The following is a 24,471-nucleotide window of genomic DNA, read 5'->3' on the forward strand; positions in this document are numbered from 1 at the left end:
ATATTTAAATATTCATCGATATATTCCTTTGCTAAATTTTCTTTTATTTCTCTTTTATATTAAACTTTTTTTAGAGAGCACAACTCCAAATCATCTTTTATTAATGTAGAAAGGTCATATTTAGCAAAAGACACAAGGCAGGGAAGTGTCAGGCCTGAAGCCTGAGACGTGCTGAGGGAGAAGGAGGCTGGGGGCACGTGGGAGAAGTGCTGGGAAGGGCTGAGTGGTGGGGCCCACAGAAAGTTCCAGTGGGCAACACTGTGGGTAGGTCATGGGTGGGACTCAGGGGACCTCGCTGCTAACTCTTGTTGCTTTGGCGGAGTGGGGTGGGGGGAAGGGAGGATCGTTAGTGCTGCCACCTGCAGTGAGAGCCACCCCTTGGTTCCTGAGGGCACCATCAAGGGACACAGGACCCAGGAAGCCCAGGATGGTTAGTGCAACTAGGGATGAGGGCCAGGGAGAAGCAGGTGCTCTGGAGTGGCCGGGAAAAGTCCAGACACAGAGGCTTAGGAGCTTCCTGTTAAGTGTGTGGGTTCCGCTCTGTCTCCGCCAGGCACTCTGACTAGGGATGGATGATCCCTCTCTTCAGGCGCTCCGTGGTGCTCTTGCTGCCAGCGAAGGTGGTCCGGATCCCTTTGCCCATCTCCCCTGTGACCGACAGCAGTTCCGTGTGGGTGCTCTGGCAGCCCTGGGCGCCAGGTGGTTTCATGGCCTGCACGCAGCCCATGGAAGGCGGTCCAAAGTCGTTAAACAGCGGTCTGAAAGGGACAGCGGCTCCTGGCACTGAACCCGACGGCGACAGGACGCTTCCTGTAGGGACCGGGGTGCCCGGCCCAGGGGTGCTGGAGCCGGGGGTGCTGCTGGGGGCAGGCATGATGGATCTGTAGAACATCCTCAACTTCTGGGCACTGCGGAGCCAGCAGGCCGCTCCTCGGGGTTTGGCTGCCTGGCCGCTCAGCCGAGATCTGATTTGCAAGCTGGCTGCACACCCCGTACTAAATCTATGTTAAATTTTTTAACTGCCGTTTTTATTAATCTAAATACAGTTCAGATATTCTCGATGAAAATTTCACATTTGAGTTGAGACGTACTAAAATGTAAAATACACAATGGATTTCAAAGATTTCATAAGAAAAAAGAATGCAAACTATCTCTAGTAATTTTTACATTGATTACATGTTGCCACAGTATTTTGGATTTATTGAGTTAAAATATGCATTTTTTTTAAGAAATCTATGCTACACTTTTGTTAAAAAAATTTAAATAAACTATGAAATTACTTCTTGGGATAGAAAAGGGGACATTATTAAATATTTACCTAAATTTTTTTCAAAAATGTATCTTTAACAAAAACATTATCAAACAAAACAAAAGTATTTTAATTTTGAATAGGTAAAATAAACTTATTCCTGCTGAAATTCAATCCTGGTATGATTTCTTTTTTACGCATTTGAGGACTCTGTTTATAACCCAGATAAAACATAAAGCTTATGAAACTCCTCTGAGAATGTCGAACACAAATTACCTGTATAGATATCAGGGTGCAGATGATGCTGAGGCCGGGTTGGCTGAAGAAGAGCAGGATGAAGATGCTGTACTGGCACAGGGGCTGGCCCCAGGTCACCCGCCCTTCATGTACATGGCGATGGTCACCTGGCTCACCAGCAAAGTGAACAACAGGTCGTTGGTGGCCAGCCGCATACCAGTGTGTAGAAGGCGGTCTCCTTCTGCTCCTCGCGCGACTTGCACAGCAGCACGATGGCCACCAGGTTGCCCACCACCCCGAAAATGGATGGTCCAAGGCTGTCCAGCAGATTGGGCTCCAGGTGAGGGACACATTGACCTGGGAAGGGGTTAACATGACGGTGGCTGGTGGTGTGCAGCCCTGGAGTGTGAAGCTGAGTCTGGGGTGATGGAAGAGAGACAAAGCCTCCATGAGTGAAATGACCACCTGCAGGATGTCAGAGCCACGCCCAGGAAACGGGATGCTAACATGACAAGAGAGGATCTCAGTCCCACTCTCTGGATTGCAACCACTTACCAACTGCAGCCACCCAAATCTCCAGGCTCGCTCTGCTCCTGCCAGCGGCACACCATTGCTGATCTTAATATGTGTAAACTGAGCCTCACATTCCTCTTCCTCCCCCCTACCCCCCCCACACCTATCTCACTACTCTGACAAGAGCCATCTTCAGGGAAAGGTAACTCCCTAGTATTATTCCTGACAGATTCTGAGTTAATAAAATGCTCATGGAAACCCTGGAAGACAATTTGGAGAGTGTTCTCTTTCCTCCCTGGCTCCGCTGGCAGTGCCCCATCTCCACGCCTTCTACCCAATGGCCCAAATCCCATGTCACGTGTAGCGGCCCCAGTGGTGGCCTCTGCATGACCCCCTATGGTCAGCCCTCAGCTGTCTTGGACCAGCCTCCAGTCTGCCTTCACCTCCTCCTGCTCAGCCTGGAAAGTGCCAGGGCTTTGGCTTCTGAGAGCCAGGTCTCAGTGGCTGCGATTTAGGGATCTGACGTCAGAGTAGCCAGTTTTCAAAAACGTGGGAAACAAGAGGGCCAGCGGGATGGATCTGGAAAGAACAGTGCTGGGTTACGCGTTCGATTTTTTTCCTTCCTTCAAACATGAGTCCCAGCTTTGCTGTGCCCCCCGGTGTAGGCTGTGGGAGGACAGCTTCCAGGTGTGCGCCGCACGCACAGGTGGCAGGAAGCCTGGGTTCCGGCTCTGGCCGCTGTCCGCCCCAGTCGCTAGCAGTGTCAGCAGCTACTGATGTTGGCGGCTGCCACTCACTGGCATTTATAAAGTACTCCACCCTTGGCTGGGTGCGGAGGCTCAGGCCTGTAATCCCACCACTTTGGGAGGCCAAGGCGGGTGCATCACCTGAGGTCAGGAGTTGGAGACCAGCCTGGCCAATATGGCAAAACCCTGCCTCTACTAAAAATACTAGAATTAGCCGGGTGTGGTGGCGGGTGCTTGTAATCCCAGCTACTGGGGAGGTTTAGGCAGGAGAATCGCTTGAACCCGGGAGGCGAAGGTTACAGTGAGCCGAGATCAGGCCATTGCATTCCACCCTGGGCAAAATGAGCGACACTCTGCCTCAAAAAAACAAAACAAAACGAAACAACAAAAACCCCTGCTCCTCCACCCCCTAGCATCAGAATACAGCAGAACATTTAGGTACCCACAGAACATAAACCAAGATGGTCTGTGTCCTGCATTTTAACAAACATTAGAGTTTTAAAAGAACTGAAATCATGTAGAATGTATCCTCCAGCCAAAATGGCATCCAATTCAAAATAAAAAAGTAAGATAACAGCAAAATCTTAAATACTTGAAAGATAAACAGCACACATTTTAGTTTTGTTGGTTTTTTTCTTTTTTACATTTTTATTTATTTTATTTTAAGTTCTGGGGTACATGTGCAGGATGTGCAGGTTTGTTACACAGGTAAATTTGTGCCATGGTGGTTTGCTATACATATCAACCCATTGCCTTGGCATTAAACCCAGCACGCATTAACTATTTTTCCTGATTCTCTCCCTCTCCCGCCCCCATCCAGGGGCCCCATTGTGTGTTGTTTCCTTCCCTGTGTCCATGTGCTCTCATTGTTCAGGTCCTACTATAAGGGAGAACATTAGGTGTTTCGCTTTCTGTTTCTGCATTAGTTTCCTGAGGATAATGGCTTCCTGTTCCATCCATGTCCCTGCAAAGGACATCATCTCATTCTTGTTTTATGGCTGCATAGTATTCCATGTTGTATGTGTACCACATTTTCTTCATCCAGTCTATCATTGATGGACATTTGGATTGATTCCATGTCTTTGCTATTGTGAATAGCGCTAAACAGCAAGCACACTCCTAAGGGAAACGTCTCAAGGGAAACTATTAAATATATTAAACTGAATAAAAATACGACATATCACACTTGATTCAACACAGGTAAAGCCAGTGCTGGCAGGAAAATGTGTTTCACTAAATGTGTATGACGGAAAAGTAGAAATTTCTCAAATAAAATTTCAGCTATCACATCAAGAAAGTAGAAAATAGTAGCAAAATAAAACCAAAACAAATATAAGAAAGAAGCCCGAGCTCTGAGCGGCAGCCGTGGCCACCGGCAACAGCACCGCCACGAGTGTCTTGCGGGCTTTCCTCAGAGGAGCCTGTCAGCATCCTCCAGTTCCAGGCGCTCTAGCCCCTGTCCTGCTTCAAGAGGCTTTTTCCAACCAGAGGCTTCTCCTCCATAGCCTGAAGGCTCGGCCAATTCCCACGAAGTTTGCCGGGAACGCAAGGCTGTCACTGATATTCGTGGCACCAAGACTTGTGCGCAGGTTGCACACATTGGCCACTGTCTGTGCCACGTGCAATGACGCCGCCTGAGGCGCGCACACCGCACGCGCACCCGCGTAACGGCTTGGCTAGCCTGTAACGGCTAGGCCTGGCTCTGCGTTCCTGGCTTGGCTTGGCGTTCCTCGCTTGGCTCGGCGTTAATCGCTTTGCCCGGTGTTTCTCGCTTGGATTGACGTTTCCTCCATCGCGTTCTTTTGCTGGGCTTGACCTTTTCGCTGCTGGGCTTGGCATTCCCTTGGCTGGGTTGGGTGTTTCCTTTGGGCGGTGGGGGGCGGGGGTTGGCCCTTCCTGGGGGGGGGGTGGCGTGGGATCACCCCGGGTGGGCGTGGGCTTTCCCCGGCTGGGTGTGGGTTTTCCCGGGTGGGGTGGGCTGGGCTCCCCTGCTGGGGTTGGCAGGTTTTGGCTGGGATTGACCTTTCTCTTCAAACAGATCGGAAACCCAGAATTTCCTGCTAGTTGGTGAAACTGGTTGGTAGACGCGATGTGCTCGCGACTACCGGCCTCCCCTGGCTGTTCAAAGCAGATGGTGGCTGAGGTTTCTTCAATACCCGCTGCCTCCGCTGTGAAGAAGCCATTTGGTCTCAGGAGCAAGATGGGCAAGTGGTGCCACCACTGCTTCCCCTGCTGCAGGGCGAGCGGCAAGAGCAACGTGGGTGCTTCTGGAGACCAGGACGACTCCGCTATGAAGACACTTAGAAGCAAGATGGCCAAGTGGTGCTGCCACTGCTTCCCCTGCTGCAGGAGGAGCGGCAAGAGCAACGTGGGCACTTCTGGGGACCACCATGCCTCTGCTATGAAGACACTTAGGAGCAAGATGGCCAAGTGGTGCTGCCACTGCTTCCCCCGCTGCAAGGGGCGCGGGGAGAGCAACGTGGAAGCTTGGGAAGACTACGACGACAGCGCCTTCATGGAGCCCAGGTACCACGTCCCCAGCTGCAAGGGGCGCGGGGAGAGCAACGTGGAAGCTTGGGAAGACTACGACGACAGCGCCTTCATGGAGCCCAGGTACCACGTCTCCAGCTGCAAGGGGCGCGGGGAGAGCAACGTGGAAGCTGGGGAAGACTACGACGACAGCGCCTTCATGGAGCCCAGGTACCACGTCCCCCGCTGCAAGGGGCGTGGGGAGAGCAACGTGGAAGCTTGGGAAGACTACCACGACAGTGCCTTCATGGAGCCCAGGTACCACGTCCCCAGCTGCAAGGGGCGCGGGGAGAGCAACGTGGAAGCTTGGGAAGACTACGATGACAGCGCCTTCATGGAGCCCAGGTACCACGTCCCCAGCTGCAAGGGGCGCGGGGAGAGCAACGTGGAAGCTTGGGAAGACTAGGACGACAGCGCCTTCATGGAGCCCAGGTACCACGTACGTGGAGAAGATCTGGACAAGCTCCACAGAGCTGCCTGGTGGGGTAAAGTCCCCAGAAAGGATCTCATCGTCATGCTCAGGGACACTGACGTGAACAAGACGGACAAACAAAAGAGGTAACCGGGCCTGGGCTGGGAGGAGGCGGGACGTGGGGGGATGATGGGGGCATACCCTCCTGGAGGGATCGGGGTCCTGGCTTTCTGTTCCTCCGCAGGCCCCACACCACCCTGGGTGTGGAAACCTCAGAGAGGTCAGGGCACAGGCCCTTTATGAACAACAACACAGAAACAAAACTTTAGCTGATTTCCTATCCGATTATAATTTCCCTTATAGAACACTAATAGACTGTATGAAAGTGACTTAACTCGCAAAATCAAGTCGATGCAGCAGATTATTTTTAATGTACACATTTTAAAACAATGTTCTATACATTATAGAAAGGTGTATATTGAGAACTAAGTCCCATAATATATCAACTTCTGGGCTAAATATTTTTCAAATAAAATCCAATATGGATTTTATATCAATGTACCCTATGTAAATATGTCCTTTACTGAGGAACCTTACAAGGAAACTGAAATGAGAAGATGGTTTGTGTCCTTGAATAGGAAGATTCGTTTTTCTTAAGATGTGAGCTTTTTCTGTGTTTATCACTTTTACGTAAGCCAAATAAAAATAGCAAAGTTTTAGCATTTTTACACTGCACATCCTGTATTTTATTGCTGTAATAAGTTAATTTTTTGTAACAGAATGGAAAAAGACTTGCTTTTCCAGATATCAAAATGTGAATGTGTTATTTCCACAAATTGTTTACTAACAACTGAAAAAATATCAATGAATAGAACAGAATAGGAAATCCAGAAATACCCAAATATATGTAAGAATTTAGCACTTGATAATGGTGATGTTTCGTATTGATAAAGCAAGATTAATCATTAATAAATGAAATGCATGCTGTTTGGAGAAAACTAGCTAGATTTTTATGTCACAAAAGTAAGTTCCTGGAGTATAGATTAAAATTTTTAAATATACAAAAGGAGAAAAATACCAGAAGAAAACACAAAAGCCTATTTATATACGCAACTATTTATTTATTTATTTATTTTTCTGGGACAGAATCTCACTCTGTTGCCCAGGCTGGAGTTCAGTGGTGCAATATCAGCTCACTACAACCTCCGCCTCCCGGGTTCGAGCAATTCTCTGCCTCAGCCTATTGAGTAGCTAGGATTACAGGTGCCCGCCACCACACCCGGCTAATTTTTTGTATTTTCAATAGAGGCAGAATTTCACCATCTTGGCCAGGTTGGTCTTGAACTCCTATCCTTGTGATCTACCCGCCTCAGCCTCCCAAAGTGCTGAGATTACAAGCCTGAGCCACTGAACCAAGCATATATATGCAGATATAATAAAATAAGCTCAATTTAAGATTGGGCAAGGTACTTTTTTGCATATCTACCAGTGACCTGTGCACATAGGAAAACGTAGTGTTCCTGGTAAGAGAAGGAACTTAAGTTAGAAGAGGAATGAAATACTGTTTTCTATTTAAGTTAGAAGAGGAATGAAAGGCCGGCCGCGGTGGCTCACGCCTGTAATCCCAGCACTTTGGAAGGCCAAGGCAGGTGGATAACGAGGTCAAGAATTTGAGACTAGCCTGGCCAGCATGGTGAAACCCCGTCTCTACTAAAAAATACAAAAAATTAGCCAGGCATGGTGGCATGCACCTGCAATCCCAGCTACTCAGGAGGCTGAGGCAGGAGAATTGCTTGAACCAGGGAGGTGGAGGTTGCAGTGAACTGAGATTGCACCACTACACTCCCGCCTGGATCATGGAATGAGACTTCATCTCAAAAATAAATAAATAAATTAATAATAAAAATAAATAAATAAAGGAATGAAATACTGTCTTCTATCCACCAAGTTTGTGAGGGTGAAGAACAGTGGTATTTATGTAGTTGCTGAAAGTTTAAGCTGCTGCAACTTTTCTAACACACTTCGATGATAAGAACCACATGTTAAAAATGTGTATGCCTTTTACCTATCAACTCTATTATACTGAAATATCTATATGAAATAGACACATATGTTTTTCTTAGTATTGCTTAAAATAGCAGTGTATTGAGAAGAGCTCACATAAAGATTTTATGAAAAACTTTCAGTGCATCCATAGGATGAAATAATATGTAACCATTGAAGGTGTCAGTAGATACAGAGATATGTTGTGCAAAGATGTGCTTTGCTATATCAAGTGAGGAAAAAATCAGTTTGTTATACATCTACACAAACAGAATCTGCTCTTGTGTTACCTGAAAACGTGTAGAAAACATAATCAAACTTATTTCTGGGGATTTGTAAGTGAAGTTCTTCCCTTTCTCTTATCTGTGATTTCTGCAATGAATATCTGAAAAGTTTTAGTTAAATTTCACTAGTAATGAAATAATCCTTGGGAAGAGAAGAAATATGCTACTTGCATAGATACAAATAATTTCTCACATTTTATTATTTATTTTTATTCCTGTGGATAGCTATCTTCTGTGAACTTTTACCCTCTTGAGAAGTAGAGGGTTTCTGTTTACCTGTTCCTGTAGATTTTATTGTATATACATTTTATTATAAAACTATCTTTTCATTATATATATAAACATGTGTAAAAGGTATGAATTGATTATTTTATTTTAGTTATATATTTATGAAAACTAAAATAGCAAATATAAATGACCATTACTATTGTAAATGTATTGCTCTACTCAACAGGAGCATTCTTTAAAAATATTGAACTCCCAAGCTGTGTTTATGCATTCTTTCAATCCGTTTAGTCATCAAACATAAGCCAGACACCTATTATGTGGAAGGCATATTCTACCATCTCTCAGGATCCTTCCGTCTTTGAAAACTTCATATTTACCTGCTGGGCCTGAGCAAGTTGAGAGATTTAAAATTGGGGCATTAGGAGGTAATCTCAATTGAAACTTTTCTTCCCTCCTTTCAAACAAAAGCATTTCTGAAGGTAGACAATAGTAAAAGATAACCCTCAACTACCCTTCTGAAAATGTATAAGTCTTGAGTAAAGACTGTTTTAGTACTTTAAAGAACTAAAATGTGGTACACAAAGAGCATGGAATACTATGCAGTCATAAAAGAAAGAACGAGAGCATGTCCTTTGCAGGGACACGGATGGTGTTGAAGGCCATTATCCTTAGCAAACTAATACAGGAACAGAAAACCAAATACCGCACGGTCTCACTTATAGGTGGGAGCTAAATGATGAGAACGCACGGACACCTAGAGGGAAGCGACACACACTGGGGCCTATCAGAGGGTGGAGGGTGGGAGGAGGGAAAGAAGCAGCAAATAGAACTAATGGGTACTGGGCTTAACACCTGGGTAATGAAATAATTTGTACAAGCAACCCCCTTGACACGTTTTTACCTATGTAACAAACCTGCACATCCTGCACCTGTACCCCTGAAAGTAAACGTTGAAAAAAAGCTCCACAAATAGTTTCATAAATTCATTTTAAAAGGAGAAGAATTATAACAGTCTTAAATCCTAATATGAATGATTGGAAATATCTAATGTACATACATTGTATAAATCTAAGTTTTTTTGTTTTTTTTTTTTTTTGAGACGGAGTCTTGCTCTGTCACCCAGGCTGGAGTGCAGTGGCTGGATCTCAGCTCACTGCAAGCTCCGCCTCCCGGGTTTACACCATTCTCCTGCCTCAGCCTCCCGAGTAGCTGGAACTACAGGCGCCCGCCACCTCGCCTGGCTAGTTTTTTTTTTTTTTTTTTTTTTTTTTTTTTTTTTTTGTATTTTTTAGTAGAGACGGGGTTTCACCGTGTTAGCCGGGATGGTCTCTCGATCTCCTGACCTCGTGATCCGCCCGTCTCGGCCTCCCAAATTGCTGGGATTACAGGCTTGAGCCACCGCGCCCGGCCAAATCTAAGTACTGATAAAAATGAGCCCATGCCATTCATTTGAATTTCAAGCTTTCTTTGGCGTAAAGTTTTTGAAAACTAAAGAAATAGATTATTTTAGAAATTTGTTTGTGTTTTCACCTCAGCCCTCTTATTCCATACTTCTTTTAAGAACTAAAATTTATCTAAATGCTAGTCATCTGACTGGAACCGCCCCAGACGTGTTATATTGTAACATATTCTACTTAATGTAAGGCACCAGGGATTGTATGATGCCCCATTATTGTATGTCTCAATAAGAGAATTATTTAAATGCTGCCAATTATAGTTATAGTAAATCATGAATTATAAGTGGTATTTCAGTGTGAGAAATGGTGAAACATAGAGACAATGATCATCTTAGAATCACTAAAATACATCGTTACCTGTAATCTTTAAAACATACCTGAAAGTGTAGGTATAATTGTATCATCTCACTGAATTCAAATGTTGTCTTTAGTGGTATTAGTAAAAATTATAATATCTTACAATTACTGAGCTGTTATTTGTGTTAGGAACTATTCTATATCTTTCGTGTAGAGTCTTATTTAAGCATTACTGTGGTTTCCTCGGAGAAATCGACTCTTTTCATTCCCATTTTATTGATGAGGAAATTGAGAGCCAAAAAAGGTAAGCAACAGCTGGGAAGCATCAGAGCTTCAAGTAGGATTCCAGCCCACGTTGAATGCCATTCAAGGGCTCTGCTCTTCCTATTCAAATAGGCTGCTCTTTCATTCATACAGTGAGTCATGAGGTAATAAGTAGTGTGCTTTCTTCAAAGGGAAATTAAGTTTGTTTTGAAGGCAGAGTAATAGCAGGCTATTCTGTGTTTGCTATTGCATGAATCATTGATGTAGCTGTAGATCGTGCACTACAATTTCCTAAAAAGTCTTCTCACTCTCATAGGACTGCTCTACATCTGGCCTCTGCCAATGGGAATTCAGAAATAGTAAAACTCCTGCTGGACAGACGATGTCAACTTGATATCCTTGACAACAAAAAGAGGACAGCTCTGATCAAGGTATGCAGTAGTCAACTATATCAGTATGAGATGGCTTTGATTTCAATACATAGCATAAAAATGAGTTTTCTCATTTAAATGGAACTAGTTGGTGAAAGCTGTGGAATGTTAGTTTTAATTCTCAGGACTTATAATTTATTTTTGGTCTAATACTGACAGGCTGTACAATGCCAAGAAGATGAATGTGCATTAATGTTGCTGGAACATGGCACTGATCCAAATATTCCAGATGAGTATGGAAATACTGCTCTACACTATGCTATCTACAATGAAGATAAATTAATGGCGAAAGCACTGCTCTTATACGGTGCTGATATTGAATCAAAAAACAAGGTATAGGTCTACCAATTTCATCTTCAAAATACTAAAATGCATTCATTTTAACATTGACCTGGGTAAGGGCCAGGCATTCATTTTAACGTTGACCTGGGTAAGGGCCAGTTTTCCATATTTGGAAGCTCAAGCATAACCTGAATGAAAACAATTTGAAATGAGTTAATTATCTAAGACTTTGTTTTAAATATTGTTACTTTTAAAGAAGCATTCGAGGGTACAGTTTTTTTTTAAATGCTCTTGTGGTTTATGTTTTTTTAAAAAACACTGAATTTGTAAAAGGTAATACTTTGTTTTTTTTCATGCCAGGTTTTTTTTCCCCTAATAAATGTAAAATGACAAAATTTGCCCTGGAAATAGGTTTTACATTAAAACTCCAAGAAAACTCAAACACAATTCAGTGAATAGTAATCCTGCCCCTTTGGCAAGTCCCCCCCGCCCCCGCAAAAAAAAAAAAAAAAAAAAAAAAAAAAAAAAAAAAAACAGTAATAGATATGAGGTGATGGATTTCTCAGTGACAAGTCTTTTTCTCAGTGACAAGTCTTAAGATATTTCTGATTGCATATGAGGCAGAAGCGGAAAGGGAAAAAGACAGCAATCAGAAATATCAAGGCCAATTTGGAAATTAGGTAATGGAGGGAAAGACCATGAAGAGGTTTTCTGTGTGTGTGTGTGTCTCTGCACGTGTGTGTGTGTGTTGCTGTTGATCATTCATTTGTTTCCTTTGTATGATGAGACAAGGTTCTTTTCAATTTTAGAGAATGACAGTTTTCAGTTTGGGAGAGGGAGTTAGTGGGTTGTAAACTGCTTAGAGATCAATTTCAGGAAGCCTCTGAGGATCCAGATTGGCAGTGAATAGGTGGTAATGTAGTGGGAAACACTTGAGCAGAGGGAACGACAAGTAATTAACTGACTTAGTGTCCTATTCTGGTAAAAATGGCCAATTGGAGTCTCAACTCTGCTTTCAACTCTAGAATATCTTGATGGGAAGGTGGGTGATAAGGGGCTTATAAGGAACAAGATCAGGTTGGATTTTGAGTTTACTAGACCTTGTTCTACTCTTACCGGGGAAAATTATGTGATATTTTCAGCAAATGAGTGTCTCTCCTACTCTTTCCTCTTTTTGGCCAAATCCTCAAATGATAAAGGGAATTGGTTATGTGGATGAGCGCTGAGACTGAAGTAATCATCTATTGCACTAGCTTCCAGCTAGAGTTGTGCATTCCAGTTACCTCAGGAAAATTTTTAAATAATCCACAAGTCTAGGCTTTCCCCTGAAGATTTTGATAGAGTAAGTCTAATATGTACACTTAAAAATGTTTCCTTGAAGCCAGGCATGGTGTTGCATGGCTGTAGTCCCAGCTGCTGGGGAGTCTGAGGTGGGAGGATTGCTTGAGCTCAGGAGTTCGAGTCTAGCCTGGTCAACATAATGAGACCCTGTCTCTAACAACAACAACAACAACAAATTTCTCAAAATCTGGATACACTTCTGCTTAAGAACCATGAATACATAAGTGTAATATGTAAATTCTTATGTCTCAGAAACTTAAGATATTTCTAGAAGAGTTGGAGTTGGATATGTGCTAATTCCTTTAAATCTTTCCTTTCCAATAACATTAATCTAACTTTTTTTTGGTTGGTTTTTGAGATGGGGTCTCAATCTGTTCCCCAGGCTGTAGTGCAGTGGTGTGATCACAGCTTACCACAGCCTTGACCTCCCCAAGCTCAGGTGGTTCTCCAATCTCAGGTTTTTTGTTGTTGTTGTTGTTTTTTGTTTGTTTGTTTGTTTTTTAGTAGAGACGAGGTTAATGCCATGTTTTTCAGGCTGACCTTGAACTCCTGGGCTCAAGTGAATCACCCACCTCAGCCTCCCAAAATGCTAGGATTACAGGTGTGAGCCCCATTCCTGGCCAAGTCTGACTTTTATATGTGGATGAGACATTAAAATGAATATTATTGGCACTATCAGCTTACGGAATAATACCTTTTCCTTTATACCTTCAGTTATTCCCTGCCAATCAGAAGGTCTTTAGAAATTTGCAGTGAGTAGTCTTTCATTAAGTAGAGAATGGCCCTCTCAGGATTTTGTGTCTCTTTGTTCACTTATTCAAGTGCTTAGGTCAGTAAGTCATTGTTAAGAGCAGAGTTTTCTCAATTAGAATTGTAGCAAATTCTAAACCTTTTTTTAATCAATTGAAGCTGTATTGTGGACTATCCATTATGTCTCTTATGTTTGCAGAGCTTTGACATAATCAAGATGGCAGGTTTAAACACTAAAAACCATGGAGTTATTAAGAATACAGACGGGAATTCTGTTAGTTTCAGTAATCCTATGAACTGATGATTTAGTTAACAATCTGGAAAAAGTAAATACAAATAGATTTTAAATGAATGAATGGAAAAATTCTTCAAATGGGCAGTAGGAGTATTAATAGCAATTTTTATTGCACATTGGAGCTTGAACTTTTGGTAAAACATGTGAAACTAAAGAAATATTTTACATTCAAATTCTTGCTTTATACACAAGAATTTTGTCTTAGGGTTGGATAATATAGAGATAAAAGATACATCCCCTGCCCTCAAGAAGCTCTTTGTTTAAATGGAAAAAAAAATCATCATCCAAAAGTGCCATGCCAAATGCTGGGTTAGAAGCAAAGAGTCTTGGAAGCAGTAAATGTTGAAAGTGAGTTTTTGAGATGATCAGAGTTGATGTGGTCAGGCAGCGAAGGGGTGTTTCCAAGGGAAGCAGCAGCATGTGGGAAAGCACAGAAGAGTAAGATGGAAGCAGCTACATTTGATTTACTTTCTATGAGTGTAAGTCCATGGGATCTTATATAAAGTTTCCAGTTCAGCTGAGAAATACATAATTTTTTGAATTACATATTGTTTTTGTTTTATATTGTTTTACAGCATGGCCTCACACCACTTTTGCTTGGCGTACATGGACAAAAACAGCAAGTGGTGAAATTTTTAATCAAGAAAAAAGCTAATTTAAGTGCACGTGACAGATGTGGAAGGTATAGTTATTTCTTTTAATCTGTGTGTTGTTCGAGATTGATAGCAGTCACTCAAGTCATAAATAATAAATTAGTAAGATTAAATTATACTTATTGGGACATAGTGATGAGTATCAACACAAATCAGTTAAGTAGAAAAACAATTATTTGGACTGGGCAACATGAAGAACAGTTTTAGTAGGATTCATCTTCTCTTATTGTATTGACTGATGTTATTTGTTGTATGATGTTTTTGGTTAGATGATATTATGTTAGCTAAAGGGATTTCATGTTAATTTTATGAAATGTGAACTTTAGCTTTTAGTTTACTTTATGACCCAGTATTGAACTTCTTAACCTTTTCTAGTAGTTTTTAACCTCTGTGTCGTATATGCTTTTCTGCTAAATATGCTGCATGAAACATAAATAGGAGTTGAAAATCCTTTTTTCTATTCAATGACTCTGCTTTAAGTTGCCTTGTTTGAAGAATATTAATGTTAGCTTATCCCTACTTGACAATTAATTGCTATTCCCACATACTGTGGGTCCAACAGCTTTTCCTTTTTTATTTCCAGTGTATTTTGATGGTTTTATTTTTAACTGGTATGGAGAGAGGGAGTGAAGATAGTTTTTAGTGGATACACTTTTCCTTTAATGAAGGCAAGCCGTAGGTGGGTGATAAAGAGAAAAGAGCTAGGCTTTGGATTCACACAAGACTGGGTTTAATCCCTAGCTTTCTTACTTGGTGTGTGACCTTGGGAATCTTATTTACCACCAAAAGTGTTGTCATATATGAAAAGTAGGAGAATATATCCTTCAAATTGATTGTGCATAAGTAAGGAAGATATATATGGCATTTAATTCAGTGCCTAGCACATGCTTATTGGCATCATTAACTGAAACTCTTGTGACTATTCTTACCATTATTATTAATATTACTGCTTTCAGCAAGCAGAGAGCTCTTACTTATCTTACCCTCTAGCTGATTTTCTATTACAGCATATCAGTCTAGGGAAGCTGTAAGGAAATCTTCACTTATAACTTTGTCCACTTCAGATAAGTGGCCCTAGCATTGTTTCTTGCCCATTGAAAGACTTTAAATTAATGTCTTCTACTTTCCAATACCTCACCGAGATAAGAGGTTTCCTTGTTGTCCCTTCCTTTAAGCCTTGTTGGTATTTTACAAAGATGAACACTTAAGCACCCAAGTGCTTATGTGTTTTAGTGCATGTAAATCTTTAATTCTGCATGGACAGGCAAGATGTTAAGTTGATAAAGTATATTAAATTAGCTTTTAAAATAAGTTTATTACAGTTCCTAAGGGAGAAATTATCTCTGTCATTTTAGAAATGCTCTCATACTTGCTGTACGTTGTGGATCAGCAAGTATAGTCAGCCTTCTACTCGAGCAAAATATTGATGTCTCTTCTAAAGATCTATCTGGACAGACGGCCAGAGACTATGCTGTTTCTAGTCATCATAATGTGTAAGTGTTTACATTAAAAGGCGAGTTAATGCTAAATTGAGGTTTAAAATAATTATAACAATAGCATCTTACATATCAGGTGAGATGTCATAGTGCCGTTCAGCTAGTTTTAGAGTGGCAGTCAGTTAGTCCCCTGCATCAGCCAGAAATCAGAAAAAAAGCAAGACAATTTATAAGTACCAATGGATACAGGATTCTTTATCTCAGGACTTTTAAGACCTTGATACTTAGAGATCCCAACATTGTTCATTTCATCCAAGTATAACACCTACGGATGGGATTAAAAAACAGTGTCATATCTTTTATTTTTCTGATTAGTTGTTTGGGTCTTGAAATGTCCAGCTTAACAGAAAGCCTTGTACTGTCTTCTGGAGACTATTTCCTACATACTCCTTGAATTTTTCAATAACTGAAGGGATTCACTAAATCTAAGGAAGACAGTCCCTTTTATCAAGTCAGAAGGAGGAGAATAAAAAGGGCATTCCAGTCATTCTGATGTTTCCCTTGTTTCTGTTGCTGCGTTGTTGCCACTCAAACTGGTCCTGCTGCCTGGTAATGGTTGATCTTTGACACCAAGATGCCCTTACTGATTCAGATCCCTCAAGTCTTTAAGTTCCCATATCTATGCTTCTATGCTCAGCCATTGTTCCCAAAGCACCAACACCCTGCTCTGGCAGCTGGGCATCCTGACTTGATCTGCAGACAAAGTGAGCAAATTGACACTTCCCCCCATATTCAGAACCTAATATGGAAACCACATCTTAGCCAAGAATTAGCTGAGACCTTCATGGTACGAGATCCTTTGAGGCGGTTGTTGGTCTTTTCTCTGGTAGATATTAATTGGGCTTGTTCTAAAGGGTCAGAGGGGTTCAAATAATGTGACAGAAAGGGATCAGTGTTTGTTTCTTCTTCTTTGCTATCAGATCTGTACTTTGAGGCACCTTTATATTCTGTATAGAACCTTAGGCAGTAGAAAGTCCCATATGAACCTTCTCTGAGCAGTGGCTCCCAGTTGTGGTTGGCCCTTGAGTGATCTGTTTTACATGATAATGAAATTTGTCCAAGCTACTTTCATCTGTAACTCAAGATTTTAAAATATTTTCAAATTCTACCTCACAGGGAGCCATTGAAGAGAATTTTCAGAATCTCAAGTAGGTTAGTTGGACTTAACAGAACCAAGCCCTGTGCATGACTCATCACTAATCATGTGTAAAAGTAGGGCTTTGTGCTTGTTTCTGCAGCACATATCCTAAAATGGGAACAATACAGAGAAAATTAGCATGGCTTCTGTATAAGGAAGCAGCACAAATTTTTGAAGCATTCCATATTTTGGTCAGACACTGGAAGGTCATTTGACTATTTGCTGACTAGCTCTAAGGAAACAGTGTGAATCAAAGCAAAATGGGTGCCACCAAAATATTGAAATTGTGATTTGCACTAAAAAAATAGTCATGTAAGATGGTCTATGAGGTGACTCAGAGCTGAATAAAGTGCTTGGTGCAAAATATGTTGTTAGTGTGTATGTCAAAAATTAGAGAATGTCAACTTACAACTTCTTCATGGAAACTAAAAAACATATAGGTAGAGTTTTGGTCTCCATGTCAGCTGGAATTGAACATCAATATAAACCATTATCCTAAGAAATATCTGCTGGCTCAGAGTTGGAGTTGGTAGAAAAGGATCACTGGTCCAAGCCAGGTCTTAACATCCATTGGTTTTTCTGCCCTTGGTGTGATTGGTCAACTCCGTAACAGTGGACACTCACATTATCTACTTTAATGAGATATTTATGAGTAAATTTAGTTACAAACTAAGACGTAGTTGAGATGCCCAGAATTATAAGCCCTAAGGAGCAGGAAAACTAAGAAGCAAAATTAAGACTTAATAACATTTGCTGAAAACTATAACATTTGCATATTAGAACCTATGAACAAAATATGCATTGGGTTTTATTTAGGATTCCAAGATAATTTTAGTTATAATGTTTAGGAACAGATTATTCCTTTGCTTTACTATTTCTCTGAGCATTTAAAAAATGTTATCTTATTAAATCTTTATAACAACCTAGTGAAAGAAGGCAGCAAAGTCCTCACTTTGTTGAAGAAGATATTGAGCCTAAGACAAGCAAGTCGTCCAAGAACAAATAGCTGTTCATTATGGAGCTAGGACTTAAGCAGGGTTGGAACACTTTCTATTATGTCATGCTAATGCAAGCTAATTTACTGGGTAACACTGCTCTCGATTTATGAGCATTTCACCCTACATTTTTGTCTTCTTTACTTAGAAGTTTCAAGAGAAGTTTGTAGAATGTACTCATAAGTGGATGGGATAATACTGTTAAGTTCTGATATTATGATATTGTTTGAAATTCTCTTAAGAATTTTACATTTGGTAAGTTTTTTACATCAGTATTAAAATAGTAATTTGGTTTATTACATTTTTATACATAGAATTTGCCAATTACTTTCTGACTGCAAAGAAAAACAGATGCTAAAAATCTCTTCTGAAAACAGCAATCCAGGTAACACTTGTGATAGTGAATTACTTTAGGTCAGTTGTCCCCGATATTTTTGGTACCAGGGACTGGTTTTGTGGAAGACAGTCTTTCTATGGGCTGGGGGAAGGTGGGGATAGTTTCAGGATTATTCATTCATGTTACATTTATTGTGCTACTTTATATTATTATTACATTGTAATATATAATGAAATAATTATACAACTTACCATCATGTAGAATCTGTGGAAGCTCTGAGCTTATTTTTCTGCAACTAGATAGTCTCATCTGGGGGCAATATGAGACAGTGACAGATCATCAGGCATTAGATTCTCATATGAAGCACACAACCTAGATCCTTTGGATGGGCAGTTCACAACAGGGTTCTTGCTCCAAAGAGTATCTAATGCTATCAATGATCTAGGAAGGGGCAGAGTTCAGGCAATAATATGAGCCATTATTATTGGTTGGCTGTAAGTACAGGTGAAGCTTCCCTGGTTTGCCTGCTGCTCACCTCTTCTTGTGTGGTGTGGTTCATAATAATCCATGGACTGCTACCGGTCTGTAGCATGGGAGTTGAGGACTCCTGCTCTGGGTGGTCCTACCATAGATAAAAAAGTAAAAGTAAGGAACTTTTGATCTCAAAAGAATGCTGAAGCAAAGTTATGTTACATATGCTTGTCCCAACAAGGTCTCACTATTACTGACTTCATTCCTCCTCATTTGAAGTTGGAAAGAGACATATTTACTTTGTTGGAACAAGATGTGCTCTTCTACGTGCTGGTTAGTTATCATGATAACAGCAATTTTGTTAGAACAAATGCTCTGCTACCATTTGCCAAAAGATTGTCATAATAAATATACAAATCGCTCAACTCTAGGCTCAGGAGATTGTAATAAAATTAGAAAAATGTTTCACAATAACAAAAATGCTAGTATGCTACCTGGTTGTGGACACCTAATACATTGTATAACCCAAACAGTATGAGGACACCTTCAATTTAGCCATCAATTTATCAAAGAACTTTTGTAAGTTGGGTTTTGTAAGTTGCAGGAGATAAAGATGGAGCAGATGTAGTTTTGATCCTTAAGGTGCTCATAATAGAGCTGTCTCTATTTCATTTCTGTGCTTTTTCAATAGAATTTACAAAGAAAATATTTCCATTTATGTTTTCACTTCACTTAACAAATAACTATCGAATGTCTTTTAGATACTAACCATTTTTCTAATGCAACAGAACACAACAGAACACAATTAAAAATACAGACAGGAGCTTGTTATTATCATTGTCATTATTTTTTTATTTTACTCCTTTATTCAGTTCTTACTGTGTGCTAGATGCCCACTGGAAGCTTATAATTTATTATTGATTGTGTGCCAGACATATGTGATGAAGAATGAAAGTTCTGGTTAAAAAAAAAAAAAGTAGGTATGATTCAAGGGAAGCATGCAGAGTGAGAAGAATTTTTCTAGGTAAAGAAGCAGAAGAATAATGTTTGACAGAAGGAACATGCAACAAGATTGTGTGTTGGCCAGAAGGAACATCTAAGGAGATTGCCTGTTTGGCAGGAAGAGCAGCAAGTGCAAAAGACCAGATGCTTGAGTGAACTTTGCAGGGTTTCTGAGCAGTTCACTTTTGCTAGCACCAAAAGTGTGAGATACCAGAGGTTGGGAATGAGGTGAATACTTAGCTAAGGCAAGTTTATGACAGACTTTTTAATACTACAGAAATGAGTAGATTTTATCCTGTGGGCCATGGGAAGTTTACCAGGTAGAATGCTTTGGACTGCAAATACTGATGAGCAGTGGTGAAAACAGTAGGAACCAGAGTTGTTTTGTTTGTTCAGTGATATCCTAGGGATCACTCTTGTCCCTCTTTCTGTGCTGTCGACAGTGTTTTATTCATGTCTCCTTTCATGGTCGGGTAATCTGCAACAGCTCCAAACATCTTGTTCTCACAACACAACATCTCAAGGGCTTCTTTTCTTCACCTGTGTTTTCTAAATAGGGAGAAAACTTAGAAGCACACAAGGGGCTTCCTGTAACATTTCATTGGCTGTGTTACACTACCTGCTCATTCCCAAACCAGGCACTGGGAATGCAAATATGTGATTAGCTTAGAATTAACGTTTCTCTTTCTGAGGCTGAGGAGGGAGATTCGGATAATAAACATCCCAAAAGACTTGTGTTTCTTCTGCAAGAAAGAATAAGGAATGTATTGGTAGGGAGCCGACAATGTTTGCTGCAGGGGCTCATTGGAGACATGGGAGCAGGGGAGTCACAAGATTAAATTTGAGTATTAAGGCATTCTGGTCATGGTGTAAAATGGGTTAGCAAGCTTTTCCTGTAAAGGACCAGGCGGGAAATATTTTAGACTATGTGGTCTCTGTCATAGCTACTTACCCCTGCTGTTGTCTGCTGTTGTAGAGTGAAAGCCACCATGATTCTATGTAAGCAAACAGGCATGACTGAGCTCCTATAAAATTTTATTTACAAGCCATAAGGCAGATTTAATTTGGACTGTGGCCTATAGTTTCCTGGGATTGGTGGAAGGTTACCATGGAAAGAAACCAGGAGACAAAGGAAGCTTTTGCAATAGTCAGCTATAGTTTCCGTCACACATCCTTGGACTAGTATCAATGTATTATAAGGTTTTCACCCATCCATGGTGGAATAAAGTTAGGAATCTCAGTTACTCATTTTAATATGTTGGACTTTGTTTTTATGGTGTTATGCCTTTTTATTTGTTTTGCTTAATTTTTTTCATGTAAGAACTAACATTAGTAGTTGACGGTTTTCTTTTAAATAGAAGCCATTTTGTAAATGTTTATGTTCCCAGTGGCAGTGGGAATATAAAGCAGAGACAGAAGAGAGGTGTAGTCTATATGATTTAGTGATAATTGAATGAGAAAGGCTTGGGGGACCGAGAGAAATGTCAGATGATTTACAGGTTTCCAGGTCGTACACTAGTATTTAACCTGGACATGAGGAAGGAGTAGGAAATTTTCTGGTGAATACAGAAGAGCAAAGAGCTGCAGGTCAGCAGAAAGGACCATTTTTTTCCTATGCATGTTTAATGGAATATTCATGTAGGATATTTTGAGTAGGTAATTGGATTACCAGCATTTATAACTCACATCCTACTAGTTTGACTCTCAGTAACAAGACTTGTCAAAGATCAAAGAATCTGAAAGTTGATGAAAATGTCCATGTGTATCACCATCAGTTACCAAAAGTCAGCATCCACAGAACACAGAATTGGGACAGGTGAACTTAATAGATAAAGATGACTATCAGAGTTGTGTTCCTCTTAGGGAATGATAGTCTCCATGACCTGTGTGAGTCATGGCTGCCAGAAAAGAAAGAGAGCAAGGAGTGTATTAAAGAAGCACAGCAAATTCAGTCCTAGAGTGCCCTGCTTGACTTCATATCATAGTTCTGATTTCTAAAATACCATTTTCTGCAAAATATGCTTTCTGTTTTTCCCCTCTTGTAGCCTGCAACCAAACAGAATCCCTTCAGTGGGGCATTTTTGTGTTCTTCCTTTAAAAACAGCAACATATAAATAACAAAAAGAAGTAAGAGAAAGAGTGTTTTTTTATAGGCTAGTATTTAACGTAAACTTGAGAGTGAGTATCAACATTATACTTAGAATTTACAGACTGGGTAGGAAGACGAGATAGAAATCTAAAGATTACTGACTCAAACACAGTGTCCTTTCATTGCTTTATTGTCACATCTCTGAATTCACAACTATGAATTATATTCGTATGCACTATAACTTTAGAAAGCACCTTCCCAAACCAAATATTAAGTGATTTATTGTAATTTCTTTGACTTATTATAGAATTGACTTTCCCAGTGCTCATGAGAATTATTGAGAATTTGCTACATAGTAACATCTCAGCTGTGTCCACAAGAGCTATCTGTCTCCTTGTCTTAATGACTATTGGCTCACTAGGAATATTGGTTTTGGCATTAAAATGATATTTTTCTAAATGCAGATAGGACCAGGGATCACTCTTGAACATTAATGTCCAAGCATCTTAAAATTACACATCAGGTTTCATAATCTGACTTCTGCCCCACTCTCCATCTTTAGCCCTTTTCCCTGTGCGCCCTTTCTCTGGCATTACTGAGCTGCTGGTAATGTCCTACTCACTCGTTGACTCTTTCAGGCCTCACTCCTGCTCTTGCTGCTGTGTGCTGTTACCCTTTCCTGCCCTCTACTGCTTTTAATCTGGCTAGCCTCAACATTTCAGTCCTGCTTGGGCGTGTGTTCTAGAAAAGCCATCCCTGATATGCTTTATTTTCATTGTTTTTAAACCCTAATGCCTAGCATGTATGTAGCAGGACTCAATAAGAAATTTCTGAGTAAAATAAAGACTGTTTTTACAAAGATGATGTGCAAGACTGTTCTCTGCAGTCTTGGAGCAGAGGGGACAGACATGTGGGGGAATAAGTACAGTTCAGGTGGTAAAGATGCAGTAGAAAAATCAGTGAAGTCAGAAGGCAGCCTCAAGAAGGAGGTACCTTTTTATCTGGGGAAAGACATGCAGAATCAAGGAAGACTTCACATATTGTTTTAAAAGATGAAAATAAGGTCAGTTGTTGTGTCTCACAACTGTAATCCGAGCATTTTGGGGGGGCTGGAGGAGGTGGATCACAAGGTCAAAAGATCAGGAACATCCTGGCCAATCATGAAACGCCATCTCTACTAAAAATATGAAAATTAGCTGGGCATGATGGTGCATGCCTGTAATCCCAGCTTCTTGGGAGACTGAGACAGGAGAATCACTTGAACCAGGGAGTCAGAGGTTGCAGTGAGCTGAGATTGTGCCACTGCACTCCAGCCTGGTGACAGAGAAAGACCTTGGCTCAAAAAAAAAAAAAAAAAAAAAAAAAAAAAAAAAAAAAAAAGAAGAAGAAGAAGAAGAAGAAGAAAAAAAGAAAAATAAATTTGTCAGAATAGTGGAGGGAAACATTTTAGATATTAGGAAGACATTGTGCACTAATAAAGGTGTCTGTAGTAGTTTTGGAAATCATTTATAAGGTACTATTGTTGCAGAAAACAGGAGGCAGGAGAGACCCAGTGGGTGAAACAGGAGGATTTTATTTAGATGCACACCAGTTCAGTGGATTTGCATCCAAATGCTGAGTCCTGAGCAAAGACAGAGCCTGGCTTATAAAGGCAAGCTTACAGAAGCAGAACAAAGGCAGTTAATCATATAGTGACAGTTTTGCAACCTCAGCATAACTTGTGACTTTGCAACTACATTGAAGGAAAAGAGGAACTTGCAAAATATATGCATTTGTACAAATAGCTATGAGTAAATGCTGAGGGGAAGGGGAGACAGTAAAGGAATTTGTTTTCTTAACCTTGCTCTGGGATGTCTGGACCCATACCTGTGGGCTCTGGCTTCTCAGACAGGGTCAACACGACCTTACCTGGGCCCTGCCTGTTACTATCCTTAGAGTCAGAGTAGCTAAGTGTAGGAAAACTTGTTTCTCTTTAAAACTAAATTTCCTTTTCATTACATTTACTGCTTCATGATTAGGAAGTGGAGAACAACATACTGTGTTACCTTATATGTTTCTACTGTATTTTAAAGTTGTGTTTCTGGTGGTTTTGTTCATTTATGTTGGGTGGATGAATTTGTGAGTGAATCTCATCAAGTGTCTCCCCAAGTGGTTTGCTGAAGTCTTAGAGAATGATTTCCTAAGAAACTATTTCATGAAACACTAAACACTCAAGTTATGAGATAAAATAAAATGTTGTCTTAAATCTATTTTTATAAAGGCAATAGTTTTTAACTGTTCTAAGTGGTTCATTTTAACTGAATATATGGATTTCTCAACAGAACAAGACTTAAAGCTGACATCAGAGGAAGAATCACAAAAGCTTAAAGGCAGTGAAAATAGCCAGCCAGAGGCATGGAAAATTTTACATTTAAATTTTGGATTTAATGTTGTTTTCTTTGCTTTAATAATATTAGGTAGTCCAAATGAAATTACCTTTCAGACTAGGTTTTGAGAGTCAATAGATTCTTTTTTCTAAGAACTTTTTAATAGATTCATAAAATTTAATAAATTCAGCAATCTCATTAACAGAAGAATCAATAGATTCTAAGTTAGCAATTGAAACTTAACTTAAAAAACATAACCACTATAAAATTTAAAATACTCTTACTTTACAATATTCTTATTTAAAATATTCTTATCTGCCTTTTTGATTAGCTTATAGGTAATCTTTCCTTTTGGAATAGAGGCAAAAGAAATTCCAGAACATTGTTCTTTTATTCTTACAACACCCTGACGTGATAAAGAAACTAACATCAATTATTGGATTATATTATTAAGCAATGGAACTATGAACAATGCAAAACTGATGGTCCCTGAGCTGGATTCGTGGTTGAAGAGTAATCATGGCCAGTGATTGAAAATCTGCAGTTTTATATTGCAGTCACTGATA

At 40.4% G+C, this 24,471-nt stretch overlaps 1 protein-coding gene, 1 non-coding gene and 1 pseudogene across 4 annotated transcripts in view; 2 read left to right on the plus strand and 1 right to left on the minus strand.

Annotated features, from left to right (window-relative positions):
• Window positions 1-268: 268 nt before the first annotated feature.
• LOC139358845 (cyclin-dependent kinase 2-associated protein 2 pseudogene) lies at window positions 269-1,197 on the minus strand (annotated as a pseudogene).
• Window positions 1,198-4,689: 3,492 nt separating this feature from the next.
• LOC139358553 (POTE ankyrin domain family member B-like) overlaps window positions 4,690-24,471 on the plus strand; it is a 31,325-nt gene continuing 11,543 nt past the window's right edge. The window contains exons 1-8 of one of the 3 annotated variants that reach the window (XM_071079792.1): window positions 4,690-5,358; window positions 5,707-5,832; window positions 10,576-10,690; window positions 10,850-11,023; window positions 13,934-14,040; window positions 15,367-15,504; window positions 17,955-18,025; window positions 23,861-23,931. In XM_071079792.1, the coding sequence (XP_070935893.1) occupies window positions 4,835-5,358; window positions 5,707-5,832; window positions 10,576-10,690; window positions 10,850-11,023; window positions 13,934-14,040; window positions 15,367-15,504; window positions 17,955-18,025; window positions 23,861-23,931 (1,326 nt within the window). In that variant the 5' untranslated portion in view covers window positions 4,690-4,834. Of the gene's footprint in view, window positions 5,359-5,680; window positions 5,833-10,575; window positions 10,691-10,849; window positions 11,024-13,933; window positions 14,041-15,366; window positions 15,505-17,954; window positions 18,026-23,860; window positions 23,932-24,471 lie in introns of all 3 variants that reach the window. The other 2 variants (XM_071079790.1, XM_071079791.1) reach the window with 2 other exon arrangements.
• LOC139358986 (U6 spliceosomal RNA) lies at window positions 16,730-16,836 on the plus strand. The gene has a single exon (XR_011614486.1). It is a non-coding gene; the product is annotated as a U6 spliceosomal RNA (small nuclear RNA).

The sequence above is a fragment of the Macaca nemestrina genome, chromosome 15, assembly GCF_043159975.1.
Source record: "Macaca nemestrina isolate mMacNem1 chromosome 15, mMacNem.hap1, whole genome shotgun sequence".
Classification (NCBI taxonomy): domain Eukaryota; kingdom Metazoa; phylum Chordata; class Mammalia; order Primates; family Cercopithecidae; genus Macaca; species Macaca nemestrina.